The sequence below is a fragment of the Hipposideros armiger genome, unplaced genomic scaffold (assembly GCF_001890085.2).
Source record: "Hipposideros armiger isolate ML-2016 unplaced genomic scaffold, ASM189008v1 scaffold_283, whole genome shotgun sequence".
Lineage (NCBI taxonomy): Eukaryota > Metazoa > Chordata > Mammalia > Chiroptera > Hipposideridae > Hipposideros > Hipposideros armiger.
The window spans coordinates 409,536-428,985 of record NW_017731633.1 but is presented as its reverse complement, the minus strand read 5'-3'; the positions used below and the strand labels follow the sequence as shown (position 1 = coordinate 428,985).

The following is a 19,450-nucleotide window of genomic DNA, read 5'->3' as shown; positions in this document are numbered from 1 at the left end:
GGGCGGCGCGGTACTTTGTTAGCCTTGTTGCTAGGGGACGGGGCCACATCTGTCGGTAATTTTCGTGAGCCACACCTCCTAGAAGTCCAAGCTGGCTTTTGACGGCAGCGGTTGCCACGCAACCGGGAGCTGCTTTGGCTCACCGTTCTTTTAGCCGGCCTCCTTCCTCCGGGTATTGGCCCCTCCTATCTCCAGACCCTTTTCTTAACCCCTCCTATGACCCCATCCACCTCAGCCTCTTCAGAGTTAAGGAGTGGTGGAACAAAGACTTATTCTTTCTTCTAAATGCTACGCTATTTGGTATCTGTCAAGGAGAACGGGACAATAGGGAAAGGCCAAATATAATGAAAGAACAGGCTCCGCCTTCCTGGCACCCGCTGACTTTCAGGTTCTTCCCTCTCCCCCAAACTCCTCCCCTTATTTTAGCATCCTCCCCCTCTGACAACTCCTTCCCTCGGCACCTTCCCACCTCTCTGATTTCTTCTCCCTTCTAAAAGTCCATTCCCCCCTTTGCAACTCGCCTCACTTTAGGTTCCCCCTTCTCTCACATTCTTGCTCTTTTTAAACGCCTTCCTCCTCTGAGAGTCCTTCCGCATTTGAGGCCCTTTCCCCTCCCCAGCCTCTCATTCTCAGTCCTTGCAGGCAAAGCAGGTGCAGGACCTTGGGCAGGATGGAGCACCTGGGCACCCCGGTCATGGGCAGGTCCATAATTGGGTTTGAGGTGGTGTCTGGGACTCGTCCTTGTTCGCTGCCTCTGGGCTAGGCAGGTGGGGTCAGATGCAGGGCCAGGACCTGGTTAAACTGCCAGATTAGACACAAAGCCTCCTAATCCCCTCACTGACCTTTATGAGTGGCCCAGGCCCTGCCCTCGCAGTGGAAACCCAGGCTGTGCCAGCCCTGACCCTACTCTCTCTCCTCCCAAACAGAACCCGTTTCCTGTCCCTTCACCCCCAACTTAACATCCTTCTCCATCCCTGTGTTTCCATTGCTCCCAGTCCCTACCCCAGACACCCTGAGTTGGGAGAGCAGCCAGCTAATTAATCCCATCCGGTTATTATGTGAGGATTCTGAAGGATAAAGGGAGGTGGGGGAGCCAGAGGGGGGACCTGGGTTGCTGCAGCACTTGGGCAGGCTGATGTGTAGATAGATGCTCGTCCTCAGTCCTGGACACAGGGGTGGGAATGTGTCCTTCTCCCTGGAACTGGCTCCTTCTGCAGCTGGCTCCCAGCCTGCTGGACATTTAGGTAGATAGCAGCATGGGCAGGGAACAGGCCCGAGGACCCATGCCCCAGCAGCAGTAACAGACACACCATGAGGGCTCCCAGTGATTTAATCTGGGGGACAAGTCTTCCCCTAAACACATACTTTCCCCTGGCACTCAGAGCTACCTCCTCCTTCCACTCTCTTCCAAGCTGGACCAGGGAAGAGGTGATTCCAGCCCATAGCCACAGCCCTCACTACTCCTTGCCTGCCCTGTCATTCAGACATCCCAGTTCAGAGCTGGCCTCCAAGAGCATCTCTGATACCAGTTGCCCATGGAGGGCTATGTGTTCCAGTACCAGGGAGAGCTGGGAAATCTCTAGGACCCCCACCCCCACCTTACCCTCAGTGAATTGAGGAATCATCCTGGTTGAAAGTTCCTTGAAGAAATTTCAATGCCCTATTTTAACAGATGGGGAAACTGAGGTGAGGAGAGGGGAGTGATTCGCCCAAAATAGGGGCAGAATTGGGATTTAGAGCAAAGCTTCCCAATCCTTGGGCCAGCCGAGTGGCTCAGTTGGTTAAGTGTTGGCTTAAGAGTGTGGGCTCTGAGCAACAGGGCTGCCAGTTCGATTCCCACATGGGCCAGTGACACTGCGCCCGAGCTGAGCTGCCAACAGGTGGCAGGATGGCTCAGCTGGTGTAACAACAAGATTGCCTGTTCGATGGTGGGCTATGCCCACCCGCCACTAAGACTGAACTCGGCACCTTGAGCTGAGTTGCTGCCTGGATAGCTCAGTGGATAGAGCGTGCACTCTTAACAACAAGGCTGTTGGTTTGACTCCCACATGGGATGGTGGCTACACCCACCCGCAACTAAGATTGAACACAGTACCTTGAGCTTAGAGGCCACGAACTGCCGCCAGGAAGCCAGATGGCAACTGGCACCCTCCATAACGAAGATTGAAGAACAACTTGGCTGGTCCCCTTCCCCAATTCCCCAACACTGTTCCCCTCCTCCAATTCCCCAATAAAATCTTTAAAAATAAAAAGCTTCCCAATCCTTGTAAAGGACTCTGTTCCAATTAGCTCAAGCTTCATTTCTAACCCAAGGAACCATGGGGAAAAAATAGATAGATATCTGTATTTATAATATGTATAATACACATATGTATAACATGTTTAAGAAATAGGACACACATCACTAGATGTAGCATTCCAGAGCTTTGTAGATTCACCAGCCTTGGGCCTCTCCCTTCCCTTGCCCAATAACTAGCCCTGTTACCCACTGTTGCCATGCAGCTGTCCAGCCGTCTGTCCCCCTGCGCTTAACCCTAAACTGACCCTTTTGAGGACACTGCTTATACACCTGGCGTCTCCCTGTTTGGCCCCAAAAGATGGCTGGTTAGTCAATGATGGGTAAGATGCCTCGAGGAAGGAACAACCTAAGCCAGGCACGGTCGCATGGGGGCCATCAGGAGAAATCTCGGGGCTGATGGAGGTGGGCATGAGCCCTCACCCGCCCCCCAAAGAGACTGGAGGTTTTCTACCTCTGTAGCTACATTCCTTCCCTCAACCTGCTTGGGAAGTGACCTGATGGTGTGATAGTATCTGTCCTCAGCACAATAATCTTATCTTCCTGGGGTCATTTGCATATAGGGTGTGTGAAGGCAGAGCATCTGTCTTATCACTGTGGGCAGACTCTCCGTAATAGCAGCTTGCAGGCATGCGTAATCTGGTTTGAGCATGTTCTCAGGAATGAGACTCACAGACTGTGGAGAGAACAATGCTACTTCCGGGTATGTGGAATAATAAAAGCGGCATGTCAGCCTGATTCGGGGCTCTTAGTCCACAAGGCTGGAGACCCTTGGCCCCACACTCATTTAACTCTTGGCTGCTGTTTCTTTTATTGCTTAACCCTTTGCCGCCCCCTCTCGTTCTCCCACTGCCCATGTCATGCGAGACGCGACAATCCACAGGGTCTTGCCTGGGCCCTCACCTTCTAGGTTAGCCCAGAAATTCTGCCTATCAAGTCCTGAGTCCACCTCCTAGAACTAAGAGCTGATCAGAACTTCCAGGTTTTGATAATGGACAACTCTGGATCCCTCGAGCCTTTGTTCCTTTTGGCATTACAGAAGCACAAAGAAGTCATTTAGAATCAAGAGTCTCAACTTCATTGGGCAAACTGGAACCAGCAAATCTCAGACATCTATAATAGAACCGCCACTCCTTCCTTGACTCTGTGATCTAGAGCCACAGAATCTTGATTCCTTTGGACATTCTAGAATGGCACTTAAAAAAACAACAACCCTATGGATCATTTAGAAGCACTGATTATCCGCTTGCTTCGATGTTCTACAGCCAGTGGTCTGGAATTACCTAATACCAAGAATGCCCAATCTGTCACTTTAATCTCTAGACCCACAGATTCTCTCTCCATTGTTTTGTGCATTCTAGGAACATTACTCTTTAGTTTTTGGAGTAGTTCCATTCTCTAGGTCAAACCTGCTGTAGAACCACCAGTGTTTGCCTCTGGTCAATCTAGATTCACAGAATCTCAAAATATGGGTTTTCTGGAACCACAGGTCTTTTCTTGACTTGCAGTCAACATTCCTTGTCTTTGGTCAATCAAGACAGTCTTGAATTCTTGGGCATTCCATAACTCTCCTTCCTTAGGTGGTCTAGAAAAAAGTGATTTGCTACTTAGTTGGCTGAGTCTAGAAGCAACAGTCCCTTGAATCTTAGGTCGATCCAGACTTACGAACTTTTGATCGCTGTTGCTGATGGAGAAGTGCTGACTTCCTCCTCCAGAGGTGGACCATACCATTGATTTCTGACCCTGTTCAACAACCCAAGCCAGCCATATAGAAGAATCTAGAACCATCAGTCCTTGCCTCTTGGATCGTCCAGAATTCTGAATCCCTTCGCTCTAGTGAGACTCAGGAATCAGGCTGATAAAGCGGTCTCCGAAGGGAGCACAGAATGTAGAGGAATTAAGATCGAGTATGTCCAATGTAGGTCCACTAGGCATGGCAGAACTTCACCAGCTAATAATTTACCCAGCGGACCTGTCAGTCTTAGAGAACACCTGCCCCCACCCCAGAAGAGGACCCTGTCTCTCCATCTTGTTACCGCTGGGAAGGGGGTACAAACAAGGGGACACCAGCTGGCATCATGGGGGCAGGGTCAGTGCCAGGGTTGGTGTGAGTACTCGAGGGCTGGCAGCCCCATCTTCTGTCTTCGTCTCATCCCCCTCCTTGGCCTCCTCTTCCTCCTCTTCCTCCTGGCAGCAGCTCAGAGCAAGTTCATTCTCATAACAAAATGCAGCCAGAGAGCTGGGGAAGCTAGACTTGGGGCTGTGGGAATCCTGCTCTGCCCGTTCATCCAGCTCCTTGGCACTGCAGACAGGTGTCCCTGGGACCTCATAAGTGCGATGGAAGTGGCGATAATCAACCTCGTACTGGGAGCCACGCTGGAAGAGGACTGGCTCAAAACGATGGCCCCAGAGCAGCTCACCAGGGAGATAGGAAGAGCGACACTGTGTGGTCATAGCTGTGGCCTCAACCATGCCCTCAAGAATGACCACTAGTTCAAAGTCAGCCTGGACCAGCTCAGCACGTCCTAGTTCATACAGAGGACTGGAGGAGTCAATCTCATGCACGATGGTAATGGGAGACACAAGGAAGATGCGATCAGTGCCACCATCAAAGCCCACGTCCACATCCTGGTGGTCCAGTGGTATGTACTCACCCTCCGGGGTCACTCGAGGCTGTAGCCAAAGGCAAGGGTCCAAAGACAGACAGCAGGAAGCATGGAGACGAAAGGATACAGAGATGGTGACAGAAAGGAATAGAGATGCAGAGAAAGAGGAGAGCAGAGACCGGCAGGGGTGAGTATAATAACCCAGAGAAGGGGAGATGGTGACCCAGGGAGAGAGAGGAATGGAGGCCCAGAAGAAGAGGGGACCGAGATCCAGAGATAAGCAGAGAGGGACAGAGACTCAGAGAGGGTTTGGGGATAGAAACCCAAGGAAGAGAAAGATAGGGGGCAGAGGAAGAGAGGGACAGAGTGACATTGGCATATAGAACCACAGAAATGAGCAAGGCAGAGATGAAGTTAAAGAAACAGAAGATAAGAATGACATCCGACCAGCGATTGGAGAAAGAGAGGAGGGAGAGAAAAATGGCTTTCAATATTCGGCCAGAGAAATAAACCAAGACAACCTAGGTCCAACATCCTGTGTTCCACCACTATTCCCTGGGCTCTTCGCACACCACCCACCCCCAACCCAACTACAAGCCCTGCATCCCCTTGTGTGTATATATGTTTGTGTATAGTGGGGGTATGTAATTCCTAGACCAGGTATTGGCAGTTTTACCCTATCTACCCATTGGTTCCAAAACAACCTCCCAGGCTATGTCAGTGCCCCACAGACTTCTGGAAGAGACAGTATCCCTTCCGGTCATGAATCCTGGTGTCTCAGTCAAGCAGGAGACAGAGGTGTGGGGTTGGGACCCATTCTCTTCCAGCTATCTCCCAGGACCCCAAAGGCTGCTGGGAGCTGTGGTTCCTACCACCATGCTGTCCTCCCTCTAACTCAAGTCTAACCTCTGCCCAGGGTTAAGTGTCTACTTAGACAAGGGTAGCTAGCTACTGCCCCAGAATTTGTTTGGGCAGTTTGACCACAATTCTAGAAACACTGAAGTCCCTTTTGCAGGGCGTCAGAGGGAGCCACTACTCCAGGAGCCAATGAGAGTTGTAGTTTGGTTTTTTTGTTTGTTTGTTCATTTGTTTTGGTTGGGAAGCTAAAATTCAAGTTTCCCAGCCCCAGCCCTGTATTCCTCCAAGCAGGAGGCTGGTGGGAGAGACTGGGCCACTGAGTTGAGAAATGAAGTCTCCCACAAAGGCTGCAGGACCCCATGCCCAGAGGCCATGGAGAATTGTGTTCCACAGCTCTGTAGCATGAGCTGCACCCCAACGTTGGATCTACATCTCCCACAATCCCACAGGGGCCTGGCTTCAAGTCACAGGCCGCTGGAAATGGTAAACCTGAGGGTTTACATCACTCGCAAAACGACATTATCTCATCAGACCACCCCATCGGACCACTTTCCCTGTCCGCAGAGGCTTCTGGGAATTGTAGTTCAGAGCCTTTACAGGCCAAGAGGGGCACTTTCAGATCTAGATTTCCCAAATACCCACAGAGGGCTCATCCTCAAGCCCTAGGAAGCTCTTTATGTCTCAAAATCTGTCTCAAGTCTAGTCCTGCAAGAAGAGCTGGTCACAGACCTCTCTCTTGTGTTTACATCTCCTACACCTGCTCCGGGACCCAACCCCAGACCACAAGTCGGCGGGAAGGTCCCTGCCAAGAGACTGCTGGGAATTGTAGTCCACGTGCCCTGCAGGCCATAAGCACACCTCGCTCATAGGCCTACATCTCCCACAATCCCCCGGGGCTCTCACCCCATCCCGCAAAGGGTCCCTGCCTGCTTCCGCGGGCAGCGGCAGGGCACCGCGGTGGCCGCGCACCTGCAGCAGCTGGGCCCGCACGTGGGCCTCCACAAGGTGGCTGCGGCGCAGGTTGCCGACGCGCCACATGAGGCAGAGGCGGCGGTCACGCAACGCTACGACGGCGTTCTCGCTGAAGACCAGAGTCTCGTTGCGCTTCTTGGGCTTGGCCATTTTGGCCATTACAGCGCCCACGACGAAGGCGTCAAGCACGCAGCCGGCGATACACTGCAGCACCACGGCGGCCACGGCGGCCGGGCACTCCTCGGTGACGCTGCGCACGCCGTAGCCGATGGACGTCTGCGTCTCCAGCGCGAATAGGAAGGCGGCCAGGAAGCTGGCCACCTGGGAGAAGCAGGGGGCGGGCGGTGGCGGGGCGGCCAGGTCGCCGTGCAGCGAGGCGATGAGCCAGAAGGCCAGGCCAAAGAGCAGCCAGGAGGCGAGGAAGGAGCAGGAGAAGAGCAGGCACATCCAGCGCCAGCGCACATCCACGCACGTGGTGAACAGGTCGCTCAGGTAGCGTGCGCCCTGGCCCCCCAGGTTCACAAAGCGCACATTGCAGTGGCCATCCTTCTTGACAAAGCGCCCGCGGCGCCTCCTCACTGTAGTCGAGGAAGGCGCCCACCCATTGCGACACAGTCCCGGCCTGGCCTCCTCCTCATCACCTGCCGGGCTGTCCTCTGGCTCCAGGGCGCCGCTAATGCGGCGCAGAGCCCTGGCCAGGCCCATTGGGCAGAGGCACCCCTTCCACTTGGCCTAGTGGGGGGCGGGCGCCCCGAACCTGCAGTGACAAGATATGGCAGCAATGTCAGAGGAGTCAAGAATGGATGGGTTCATTGGCCAGGCTTGCTCTGTGGGCCTTAGCAGCCTCATCTGGAAAATGGGTGGAAGGATACTCACCTTGAAAGTCAGAACAGTACAGCAACAACCACAATAATACTTGTAATGACAAGAGATACTTATAACAAACACCACTATAACCAGAGCCAATCTTAATACAGTGCCAGGCACTTGTGAGCACTTTACCTGAATTTATGTATTTGAGCCTCACCACACTTTAGACATTATCCCCATTTTACAGATGAGGAAACTTAGGTACAGAATGTTTAACTTGTCCAAGGTCACAGCTGAAGAAGCTGGGATTTGAGTGCTTGCAGTCTAGTTCCGAGTCCAAACTCATAACAACTAAGGGATTCAGTATGGAGAGATGACCTGGAACTCTGAGATCACCTGTGGTTCAGAAACAGGTGAAACAAGAAACAAAAGGGAAAAGAAGGATAAACTAAACTTCTTCAAAGTTAAAACTTTTGGGGCCGGCTGAGTGGCGCGATGGTTAAGAACTGGCTTGGGATGCCAGAGGGCCCCGGTTCGGATCCCACATATGAGGGCCAGTGACACTGCCCTCTACAGCTAAGATGCTGAACAACAGCTCAACCTGGAGTTGGGCTGCTGTGAGTCACCAGCGACGGCGTAGGCTGCAGCCCCTGTGGCAGTGGGTTGCCATGGGCTACCGTATGTAGCCAGCGGCCAGCAGCCGCTGTGAGTGGCCATCCAGAAGCGATGACTGATGTGCCTCGCCCGGAAGAGCGCAATGATGGACCCAACTTGGGCCAGTGAAGCAACGTCCTCCACAACTAGACTGAAGAGCAAAACGACAGCAACTTGTCTGTTCCCCTTCCCCCAATTCTGTTCCCATCCCCACAAATCCCCAATAAAAATCTTAAAAAAAAAAAAAAGTTAAAACTTTTGTCCTTCAAAGGACACTAACAAGGTGAAGAGAACCCATTAATGGGAGAAATAATTGTAAAACATATATCTAAGAAATTTGTATCTAAAACATATAGAGTCCTTACAACTCAATAATAAAAAGACAAACCAATTTAAAAATAGGTAAAGGATGGGCCAGCTGAGTGGCGCGTTGGTTAAGAGTTGGCTTGGGATGCCAGCTCTGAGCAACAGGGCCCCAGTTTGGATCCCACATTAGGGCCATTGACACTGCACTCTACAGCTAAGATGGTGAACAACAGCTTGACCTGGAGCTGGGCTGCCGTCAATCACAGGCATAGGCTGCAGTGAAGGTGCAGTGGGCTGCCATAAGCTACCATGAGTGGCCGGCAGCCAGCGTGAGCTGTCAAGAGCCACCGTGAGCAGCCGTCCAGGGGCCGGCGACCGAGCTTCCTCACCCGGGAAGAGCACAATGATAAAACCAACATGGGCCAGTGAAGCGACATCCTCCACAACTAGGCTGAAGAACAGAAGGACAGCAACTTATCCGTTCCCCTTCCCCGATTCCCCAACGTTGTTCCCCTCCCCCAACTCCCCAATGCTGTTCTCCTCCCCTAATTCCCCAATAAAAACCTCTTAAAAAAATAAAAATAGGCAAAGGATCTGAATAAATATTTCTTCAAAAAAGATATACAAGTAGATGGAAAGATAACATCATTAGCCATCAGGGATGTTAATCAAAACCATAATGAGATACAACTTCACACCAACTTAAGATGGCTATAATAAAACAAAAACAAAAACCAGAAAATAAGTGTTGACGAGGATGTACAAAAAGTGGCACCCTCAACAGTCTGGTAGTTCCTTAAATGGTTAAACAGAGTTGCCATATGATCTGGCAATTCTACCTCTAAGTATTTCCCAAGAGAAATAAAAGCAAATGTCTACACAAACATTGTGTACAACTGTTCACAGCAGCATTATTCACAATGGCCAAAAGTAGGAAACCCAAATGTCCATCAATTGATAAATGGATAAATAAAAGGTGGTATATCCACACAGTGCAACACTACCCAGTAATGAAAGAAATGAAGTTCTGATCCCTGCTACAATGTGGATGACCCTTAAAAACATTATGCTAAGTGAAAGAAGCCAAATTGCAAATTACTACATATTGTATACCTTCATTTATATGAAATGGCCAGAATGGACAAATCTATAAATTGAGAAAGTAGACTAGTGGTGCCTAGGACTGGGGAGATGGGGTGATTGGGGAATAATAAGAGCCAGAGGATATTAGGGAGATAAAAATGTTCTAAAATTGATTGTGGTGATGGTTGCACAACTCCGTGAATATACTAAAAGCCACTGAATTGTACACTTTAATGTTTGAGTTGTATGGCATGTGAATTATATGTCAATGAAGCTTACAAAAAAGAAAGAAAGAAGAAAAGGCTCCACCGTGATCCTCAGACCTTGGGCAAGTCTTTCCAAGCCTGTTTCCTCAACCGTAAAATGGGGAAATTGGACTTCTTCAAGGTCAGGAAGGGCCTTTGTCATATAGACTCAGGGCCCAATCCTGGCTCAGTTGCTGACCCACTGTGTGCTCTGGGACCACTGGCTTCCCTTTCTGGAGCCTCTGTTTACTCAACTGTGGGATAGGGATTAAAAACTGCCACCATGAAAGGAAGAGTGATCCAGAAGAAAGACCTCGGGCTTTTGAATCAGGCAATTCTAGGTTGGATCCTGGCTCTGCCATTTGGTAACCGTATAATTGGTGGCAAGTCACATCCTTTATGAGCCTCAGTTCCCCCATCTGTGAACTAGAGTGAACTAAGCAGCTCGACAGGGTGGAGGAGAGGAGAAAAGGGAAGATGGACCTGCAGACCTCATCACCCTCCTGCAGCTGCAGAGGTAATATCTGGCATCTCCAGGACCTGTTTGGGTCAGGGGTGAAATATTTTGCATATTGGTTGTCATTTACCAAGCACCTATGTACTATGTCCCTGTGCCAGGCTCTGGGATCCTCATGGGTCTCTTGGCAGAGCCAGGGGCACTCCCATCTGAGTAGTACGCTAATTAATGTTAAGTTCAATACCAATGGTTGTTCCCCATCCTCTCCAGCTCTGCACCTGCTGTCCATGACCAACTGGAGACCCCTGCCACCTGGAGGTTTTATTACCCCCATCCCATAGAGGCAAAGCTGTGGCTCAGGTCAGAGTGGACTGGTTCTGGCTGTGTCCAGCACCCACGATGTACCCCAACTCTTTTTCACCCCAACTACCCTGGGTGTTAGAGATTGTTCCTCCAAAAAGGGGAAACTGAAGCTAGTCTGAAGGGGACAGGTTTGAGGTCAGAATCCAGGCTCCAACCTCAATGTATGCAGTCCTCTCCTGCCTGGAAGTCCCCAGTACGTACTAGGCTCCCTCTCAAGAGCCACCATGACAGGGTAAGGAGAGGCGGGCTGGCCTCCCACTGATGCAGCCCCGGCCCCAGGTTGGACCTCCTCAGACCCACTCACCTATCTCTAACCACAACCCTGGAGACTTTGCTTTTCACAGGAAAGCAAACTGAGCCACTGAGGTCCATCCCTTGGCTCAGGTCCCTCGACTCGGGGATGGCAAACCCTGGATTTCCATCAGATTTCTTGGGTACCAAAGCCTGAGTGATAAACCACAGACCTTATCAAGCATGCTCCTGTTTCTTGAACACCTACTATGTCCTGGGCCTCAGGATGCGCTCCTCAGATGTCTGTAGCTTGTCCACTGGACTCCACCAGACCCCACTGCTCATGTCGACTGCTCAGGACACTGGGAGGTCAAAGTCATTGCCCCGGTTCACAGGTTGGTTCCCCAACCTGTGAACCAGCTCAGAGGCCTGGCCAGACCAATGTGGTGTGAGGGTGGGGTGTTAGTTTGGGTCCTGAGCCTTTCCAACCCAGGACAGCCTCCTAAATCGAGTCTCATACTCAGCCCTGTGAGGCAGATGTGACCATGTCTATTTCACAAAGCAGACAGGTGGGGCGGGGGTGAGCATGGGGGTTTCACCGCCAGGGGCCTTGTCTGCATCCAGCATGGCCCAGCCGGCTGGGGTGGATATGACTTGGGCTCAGGGCACCCCTACCCCAGAAAAGGCAGGACAGTGGCAGGCAGAAGGCTCCAGAGCCTGAAGTCCTCCCCTGATCCTCCCCGACCTGAGAGCAGCTTAATGTTTCCATATAAAGGAGATATGGGGCTTAAGGTGCGTTAACTTCGTGTCAAAGTCACTGTCTAATCCGGGGCCACCCCCAAGCCCGACCGCCTTCCCCCAAAAGAGAAACACTTTTACACTCTTACCCTGGGACCCTGGGTGTTCCCTCTCCCCCTCACCTCCCAGTGGGGTTTGGGCAGTAGGTTGAAGGGCAGAGACTGACAGAAGGCGGGTGTGGAGGCAGACACTGGAAAGACAAGGGTACAGAGGCTGAGATGGGCAGGAAGAGAGGGATGCTGAGGGAGCCTGAGAAAGAGGGAAAAACAGAGATAGGGGGTAAACAGAGACCCAGAGGGATGGGGACAGAGACCCAGAGAGGGAGGGACAGAGATGGGGGGGTACATAGACCACAGGAAAAAAGGGGACAGAGGCCCAAGGAGAGAGGAACAGAGACCTAGAGGGAGGGTACAAAGACCCAGAGGGAGAGGACAGGGGCACAGGGAGCAGGGGACAGAAACAGGCAGGTGAGGAGCAACTGGAAAAGAGGACGTGGAGACAAGTCTTAGGAAATGGAAACACAGGGAAATGGAGTTGCGAAGACAGGGACCAATGGAGACAGAGATGGGACAAGAAAGGGAGACTCTGTTGAGATGGAGGATGGGACAGTGAAAAAAAGCAGAAAATGGAGATGGGGTCATTGTTGGAGACACCAAACCTGTGGGGAGAAATTTTTCTGGGGCTGCTACTCTGTCACTGAGGGTAAAATAGGACCTTCCTGAGGGGAAACAGCAAGGATGGGGGGATGTTGGGGCAGAGATGCCCAAGCAAGGAGGATGGGGGTGGGATGGCTGTCAGGCCCGGGACTCCTGCCCAGGGCCTGTGTGGCGGCACATACCTGTTAGGGCAGCCCACCCCCATGCCCTCTGCTGGGGGCTCCTCTGTGGGTGCTGAGGGGCTGTAGTCTGTCCTTGGCCCCAGGGGCCTTGTGCCGGGCACCCGATCTCCGTGGCAGATCAGAGGCCTGGCCAGAGGGGGGGTAGGGGGTGGGGCCAGCTCAGAGCCGCAGAGGGGGAGCCAGGGAGGATGGCCAGGCAGGCATCTGGGCCACAGCCCAAGCAGGCTAGAGAGGAGACGATGGCAGAGTAGAGACACAGAAGGGGGGAGGGGGCAGGAAGACAGTGCATGTGGGCCAGGAGACACAGGAAGATGGGGATACAAATGGGGCAGAAAACGATGGGGACAGATGATGGAACAAAGAAATGGTGAGATCATGATAAAGGGGACAGTGATGGAAGGACAGAGAAATGGGGGGGCTCCCTGGTTCCCTCTGAGGTGAAGCCTTAAAAAGCATGTGTGGGGGGCCACACGTGAGTACCCTCCAGAGATCCAGAGTTCCAGAGGAAATAAAATTTAGGGAAGGCACGCTGGGTAGCACCCAATAGGTTGAGGGTTGGAGCGCATGGAGCAGGTGCCAGATTCCTGCTCCTCCACCGTTTTCTCAGAGGGAAGTGGCCAGAAGGAAATCTCACACACATCAGGCCTATCCTGGTCTTTTACTGCCTCTCAGGAGCCCCCGACTTCCCACCCCCCACAGTGCCTACCTTGAGCACAGGAAGGAGGGGAGAAGGTCCATGCTGCCCCCCACTGGGAAGTCTTGGCCAAACTTGGTTGGCAGGAAGACAAGGGGCAAAACCTACTTCTGCTGGAGGAACCCACCCCTCAATTTCGGTCTAGCCATGTGAAGTACTTGAGTTCCCTGAAAGAGACCAAGGGCCAAAACTGGGTCCTGGGGCAGAGGGAATAAAGGGGCAAGCCAAGTGCCACAGCTGACAAAATATCCACAGCACCATGGGCCACACCAGGCCCATGTGGGAAATGGGCCAACAGAGTCCTCACTGGTAGGGGGGAAGGTCACTGGGCTGAACCAAGTCTCTGGGTGGGAGGGTCACTGGAGTCAAAGCCAGTGGCTTTAGGGAATCATGGGTCAAACCATGTTCTTCGGTTGGAGGTGTCATTATACCAAACCAAGTTGTTTTAGAGTCATGGGTCAATTATATCCTTTGGTGAGAGGGGTCACTGGACCAAACCTAGTCCTTTCAAAGAACAGTAAGTCAAACAGAATCCATCATGGCGGCCATCGGGCCAAACGAAGTCCTTCCTCTGGAGGGGGACTGACTGGTGGTGTTCAGATCTGTTGAGATCTGAATGAGTCCCTTCAGGACAACCTGCTTCAACTTCATAGCCAAGAACAAGGCCAGACCAGATGTTGCTGGGCCGTCTCAGACACTAATGGTGCGGAAGACGGTGAAGCCAGACAGAGCAGTGCTGACCAGGACCCCGGGGCACTGAGGGTGCCAGTGAAGCTCCTTCAGGTCTGTCTCACCCTGGTGCACGAACAACAGCTGCTGGGGGAGGTCCGCCAGCCCGGGGTCGGTCTCCGCGTCACCTGCCTCGGGGTCCCGCTCCACTGCCAGGTCCCACTGTGTGATCTGGTTGTCTGCACCCGAGGCTGCAAAGACCCCACTGTCCTGGGGGTGCCACTCAACGGAGGTCACGGGGGCCACGTGCTGCTTGAAGGTGGCCACTGGGGAGCCAGACTGTGGAAAGACGAGAGTCAGGGGCTCTGCGTGCCTCAACCTGACTCCTGGGGTGACTCAGAAAGAGTCTCCACCTCTCTCCAGCCTTAGGGTTCAACCAGTGCTCCACCCATGAGCCCCCCACAAGCCCAGATTCTCTGAAGGGACTGATGGCAAAATACAAATGGTAATAAAGACATAATTGTCCCAGAGGCTGCTGGGAACTGTGGTTTCAGTTGGAAAGAAGCCCCTCCCAGGGATGGGGTGTTTCTCTAAGTGCTCTCCCTGCTGATTCTATGGCCTTAAAGGGGGCAGAAGCACGACTCCCAGGCTCAGAGGCAGCCAATGCAAAGAATGAAGGCGCTTTTCCTAAGCAAAGGTGCTGCTGGGGATGGGGGTCTCTAATTTGGAGAAGTGGCTCCAAAGTTCCACTGGTCAATCCACTGGGCATGTGACCCGACCATACACCTGCCTTGGGGGCTGGAATCCATTCCTAGAAGCTTCTCCAGGGCTGATTCTAGAGAACCCATTACACTGGAGGGGAGAAAAGATTATACCATGGTGGTCCCGGGAAGGCACAGAGTCATGTGAGGTTATGACTTTGTCCAGAGGGATGCCAGAAGCAATTTCTCCTGCCCAGAGTCCCTCTCAGCTCTACGAAGTCAACTCTTAGCGAGGCCTTAACATCTGTCTGCTCCTGTCCTTTCTGTGCCTCAGTTTCCTCTCCTGCAGCTGAGTGAGCTGGGCTCTGTTTCTCAGCTGACGCTATAAAATCCATGGCTTCCCCATAGGCAGATAGGACTTGTGGTCTCTGCCGCTGCCCAGTCTCCTGTTAGCTCTCCAACAGGTAGAGTGAGCGACTCCATATCAGCTACAAGCCTTCCTCTTGCTGAGCTTGGTTCCTCATCTGTACCCAGAAGGGTCTGGACCCCAATTCAAAGGGCCTTCCCAGCTCTGTGTACAAAACTATCTAAGGGGGATAACCCACAAATCCTAGTGGCTGCTGGGAGCAGGAGCTTCTCCAGCCCCAGATGCCCTGCTGGGAAAGTACCTTGAACTGCCGCAGGTCCCAGACCTTGAGGGCCCCATCATCCCCGCCACTGAGCAGGAAGGGCTCCTGGCGGCTCCAGCTGATGACGTTGACATCCCCATCATGGGCAGTGGCAGTGGTGAGCATGCAGGCCTTGCTGGGGGCTGCCCGGATGTCCCAGATGCGAATGGAGGCATCAGCTGAGCAGGAGGCGAATACCTAGACAAGGAGGGGTCTGAGTGACCCCGGGGTTCCCCCCCACCCCAGAGACCAGGGACTAGTAGTGGGCCCCTCACTAGGACTTGCCTCCAGCTCCCTCCTCCCCCAAAACCCAGGGGTCTAGGCTCCCAGCCCTTCCTCACTGTGTCCTCGGTTGGGGACCACTGCAGATCTTCCACGGAGCATGTGTGGCCCACAAATGGCCGTTGGTCCACGTGCCAGGAGCCACCATCCGTAGGTGTCCAGAGGTGGATGTTCTTCTGACAGTCACCGGTCAGCAGGCGCCCTGGGGAAGGAAGTCAGGAAACTACCTGGTTCCAGCTGGTCATAGCGCCCTCCCACCTCCCAGGACCAAGTAATCACCCCCAAGACTCACCAGGCACGCGGGGAGACCAGTCAAGAGCAAAGCCCTCGCCCATGTGGCCAGCGAAGGTGAAGATGGGCTTCATGCGGGCCTGCTCATCCCGGAGGAAGGTCACCAGGGCCTGGGGGTCATCCACCACCTGCAGAAGCCGCCGCAGTGCATATATCTCCACCTGGCCCTTCTCTGACCATACCCCTGCCACGGGCTCCTCACCCAGCCACGACATCTGCAGGGGGAAGAAGTGGAGGTGAGGTGGGAGGGACAATAGGCTCAGGTGGTGACCACAGCTGCTAGCATCCCTGAGAACCAGAACTGCAGTTCCTCAGAACCCCCCCCCCGCCCCTCGGGGCTGGGACTATACCCCCAGAAACCTCTGTGGGAAAGGATCACAGCCTACAAGACCGCCTTGGTAGCTGGGACAATTGCCCATTCTGTGGTGGAGATAGTGATGGTGGGAGAACCATACTCCTTCAAGACTCGTGGGAAAAGAGGCTGTAATTCTCACCAGCCCCAGGGAGTGTGTTCAAACTCATGGTCTCCGAAACCCTCTACGCCTTGGAGAGTCACAGGCTTCAGTCCTCAGGTTTCTTTGGCTCTGTGTATTTACTCACTAGGAGATTCCATTCAGCCTCCGGGTTTCCTGTAGCCCCTGGCCCTGACCTCTCTCTTGAACTCCAGGTTCATAGCACACTGACCATTCCAACTTCACAAGACCAAAGCCAAGCTCATAATTGTTATTGCAACCTACTACTCCTCCCATTCAGGCCCAAACAACAGGACTTATTCTCAACTTATCTTTTCTTCCTCACACCTGCCACCTAGGCTGCTGGTTCCACAGAAAACGCACCACTTCCAACCTCTTCTCACTACTTCTATTGTTGTCACGCATGGTACTACTACTGATGTCATCCTTCCCCTGAATTACTATAGGACTGTCCTTCTGCCCTGGTCTCCCTGCAGCCTGTTCTCAACACAGCAGCCAGAGGGATCCCTTTAAAACGCAAGTCAGATCCCATCTTCCCTCTGCTCTAAACTCTCTAATGGCTCCCAATTTCTCTCCAAGTAAAGGCCAAGTCCTTATAATGGATTACAAGGCCCTAAACAACCTGTCTTGTCCGTGCCCACCCCCTAAAATCTTATCACTCTCCCCTCGCCCATTCTGCTTTAGATGCACTGGTGTCCCCAGCTTCCCTCAAAATTCCTCAAACATGCCAAGTTCACCCCAGGGCCTTTGCACCTGTTTCCCTTGCCTGCAAATCTTTTCCCACAGATATTCTTGGCTCGCTCCCTCACTTCCTGTGGGTCTCTGTTCAGATGTCATTTTATCAGTGAATACTTCCCTGACCACACTATTTAAAATAGCAATCCCACCCAGGAATACCCTAACTCCTCTACCTGGCTTTATTTTTCTATATAACACTTAGCACCTTTGACATGGTACACATTTACTTAGTTTCTTTTTGTTCTCTCCCCCACTAACATATAAGTTTCATGGAGTCAGAGACCTTTTGCTCCCTGTTAAATCCCCAGGGTCTAGAACATGACCTGAAACATGGTAATACTACAAAGGAACCTTGTAGTGAGAACTATGGATCAAGCATTGCTATAAGTGCTGTTCACATGTTATCTCATTGAATTCACACAGCAACCTCCTCAGCAGGTGCTATAAGCCTGAAACACAAAAGTAACCCCACATGGCGCCGGCCGAGTGGCTCAGTTGGTTAAGAGCTTGCTCAAGCGTGCAAGCTCTGAGCAACAGGGTCGCCAGTTTGATTCCCACATGGGCCAGTGAGCTGCGCCCGAACTGAGCTGCCAACAGGTGGCAGGATGGCTCAGCTGGTGAGCGCACGTGCTCTGAACAACAAGGTTGCCTGTTTGAGATGGTGGGCCATGCCTGCCCACAAAAAGACTGAACTCCGCACCTTGAGCTGAGCTGCCACTTGGGTGGTTCAGGGGATAGAGCGTGCGTTCTTAACAATGAGGCTGCTGGTTCAACCCCCGCATGGGATGGTGGCTATGCCCACCCGCAACCAAGACTGAACTCAGCACCTTGAGCTGAGCTGCCTCCTGGATGGCTCAGTGGACAGCGTGCGCTCTTAACAACGAGGCTGCTGGTTAGACTCCCACATTGTGGCTATGCCCACCCGCAACTAATTGAACACAGCACCTTGAGCTGAGCGGCGAGCCTGGACTTGGAGCTGAGCTTACTGTGCTCTCCACAACTAAGACTGAAGGACAACAACTTGGCTGTTCCCCTTCCCCAATTCCCCAACACTTCCCCTCCTCCAATTCCCCAATTAAAAAAAACAACAAAAAAACCAAAAAGTAACCCACTGCCCAGAACAGTTCCTGAGGAATAACAGAAAACATGTATTTCACACTACAAGCACCTGGAATAACTGTATGTCAGTAATTGAAATAACTATGTTATTCCATTCTATCCTCACATCAGCTAAGTTTTGTAACTCTCACCGTTTTACAGAAGAGGAAAAAATATACACATTTGAAGAGATAGAATCAACAAATATTGGCTATCCTTTTAGTGTGGTATAACCAAAACTAAAGGAAATATCAACATTCCTATGGCAGGAAAGGTAGTTCTGTAACATGAATTAAGGCTTATTACAATGAAATCATTGTTTTGTAAGGGTCTAGAACATGGATTTAGAAAAGATGCTACAACATAGATTTAACACCTAGCATTTCAATGATCCTTTTTCATTTGTTTCTTCAAAAACATATTAGTTACATTTTGTTTGAGTATTGTCAATTTTCCTTTTTTAACAGTGTTCACTGTGAGGGGACAAGACATGTAATCTCTTAGGAGTTAGCATTATGTCACATATCATTGTGAGGTCGAATACACAATTCATTTATGAAGTGTGCGTCTAAGTTCTTCTAACGAGGCCATATAGATTCTATGACAGATGATGGCTGTAGCTCAATGATGCCATTTCCATAGGAACCATTCTTACAAGAACTGCAGAGTACAATTATGTCTTCTCTGCGTCTATAAGAATTTTTATCAGGGCTACAGCACACTTGAATGAAATCTGTCTAATGCAGTTTTGGCTGTTAGAAAATAAACTAGGCGATTATTAATTTTTTTAAAGGACCTGTCCCTTACGATAAAATAGCCTAAATAGTTTATGATGAAAAAAACAATTATTCTAGAAGGAATATACATTTGTATTAGGTATAGTGTGGTTTTCAGCAGGTTCTTGGTGGCTCGATAATAATGCATATAAGCTAAGCAAGAACCACTGGTGATGTGAAACACTAGAGCCAGCTCAGCGATCTTAGTTGAATGCTCTATCTTTTTCTTTCTCTAGCCCGTGTGAAGTCTTCATGGAAAATGACAAGCAGTGGATCACATATGTGATTATATCAGGTTCAAAAGCTGGCTGGCTGACTGGAAATTAGAACTGCCCAAGGGCAGAGAAAAAGCACACATTTTCTTAGGTGAAAATTGACTTACTAACTTGCTTCTTCCTGTACCTGGATCATACATACATAACTAGTTAACAGGAAAAAAAACTATTGTTTCTAACAGGGTAGAGAACTTCAGTTTGTATCTACAGTTGAAATTAATTATTTCTTTTTTTTTACTTTTTTTTTTTTTAAAGATTTTTTTTTTTT

At 51.4% G+C, this 19,450-nt stretch overlaps 2 protein-coding genes across 3 annotated transcripts in view; both read right to left on the bottom strand.

Moving 5' to 3' along the window:
- Positions 1-3,816: 3,816 nt before the first annotated feature.
- Positions 3,817-13,065, bottom strand: KCNJ14 (potassium inwardly rectifying channel subfamily J member 14). Of its 2 annotated transcripts, none has more exons than XM_019658383.1 (3): positions 11,115-13,065; positions 6,730-7,489; positions 3,817-4,969 (listed from the first exon to the last, which is right to left on the bottom strand). In XM_019658383.1, exons 2-3 carry the CDS (start codon positions 7,435-7,437, stop codon positions 4,373-4,375), a joined length of 1,305 nt encoding a protein of 434 aa, XP_019513928.1. In that variant the 5' UTR covers positions 7,438-7,489; positions 11,115-13,065; the 3' UTR covers positions 3,817-4,372. The 2 variants fall into 2 exon arrangements, with proteins under 2 accessions (XP_019513928.1, XP_019513929.1); XM_019658384.1 differs by having other exon boundaries at positions 12,518-13,065.
- A 91-nt stretch (positions 13,066-13,156) lies between these two features.
- The window catches only part of GRWD1 (glutamate rich WD repeat containing 1), a 9,360-nt gene continuing 3,066 nt past the window's right edge, over positions 13,157-19,450 (bottom strand). The window contains exons 4-7 of the mRNA XM_019658382.1: positions 15,824-16,037; positions 15,591-15,733; positions 15,250-15,447; positions 13,157-14,219 (exon numbers count right to left, since the gene is read on the bottom strand). Of these exons, the coding sequence (XP_019513927.1) occupies positions 13,902-14,219; positions 15,250-15,447; positions 15,591-15,733; positions 15,824-16,037 (873 nt within the window). The 3' untranslated portion in view covers positions 13,157-13,901. The remainder of the gene's footprint in view (positions 14,220-15,249; positions 15,448-15,590; positions 15,734-15,823; positions 16,038-19,450) is intronic.

Bases quoted from the DNA above. Each gene is read 5' to 3' on its own strand.
- KCNJ14 (XM_019658383.1), bottom strand. From the start codon at position 7,437: ATGGGCCTGGCCAGGGCTCTGCGCCGCATTAGCGGCGCCCTGGAGCCA. The intron at 4,970-6,729 runs GTGCGCGGCCAC...CTTTGGCTACAG, and splicing joins TGCGGGCCCAGCTGCTGCAG to CCTCGAGTGACCCCGGAGGG.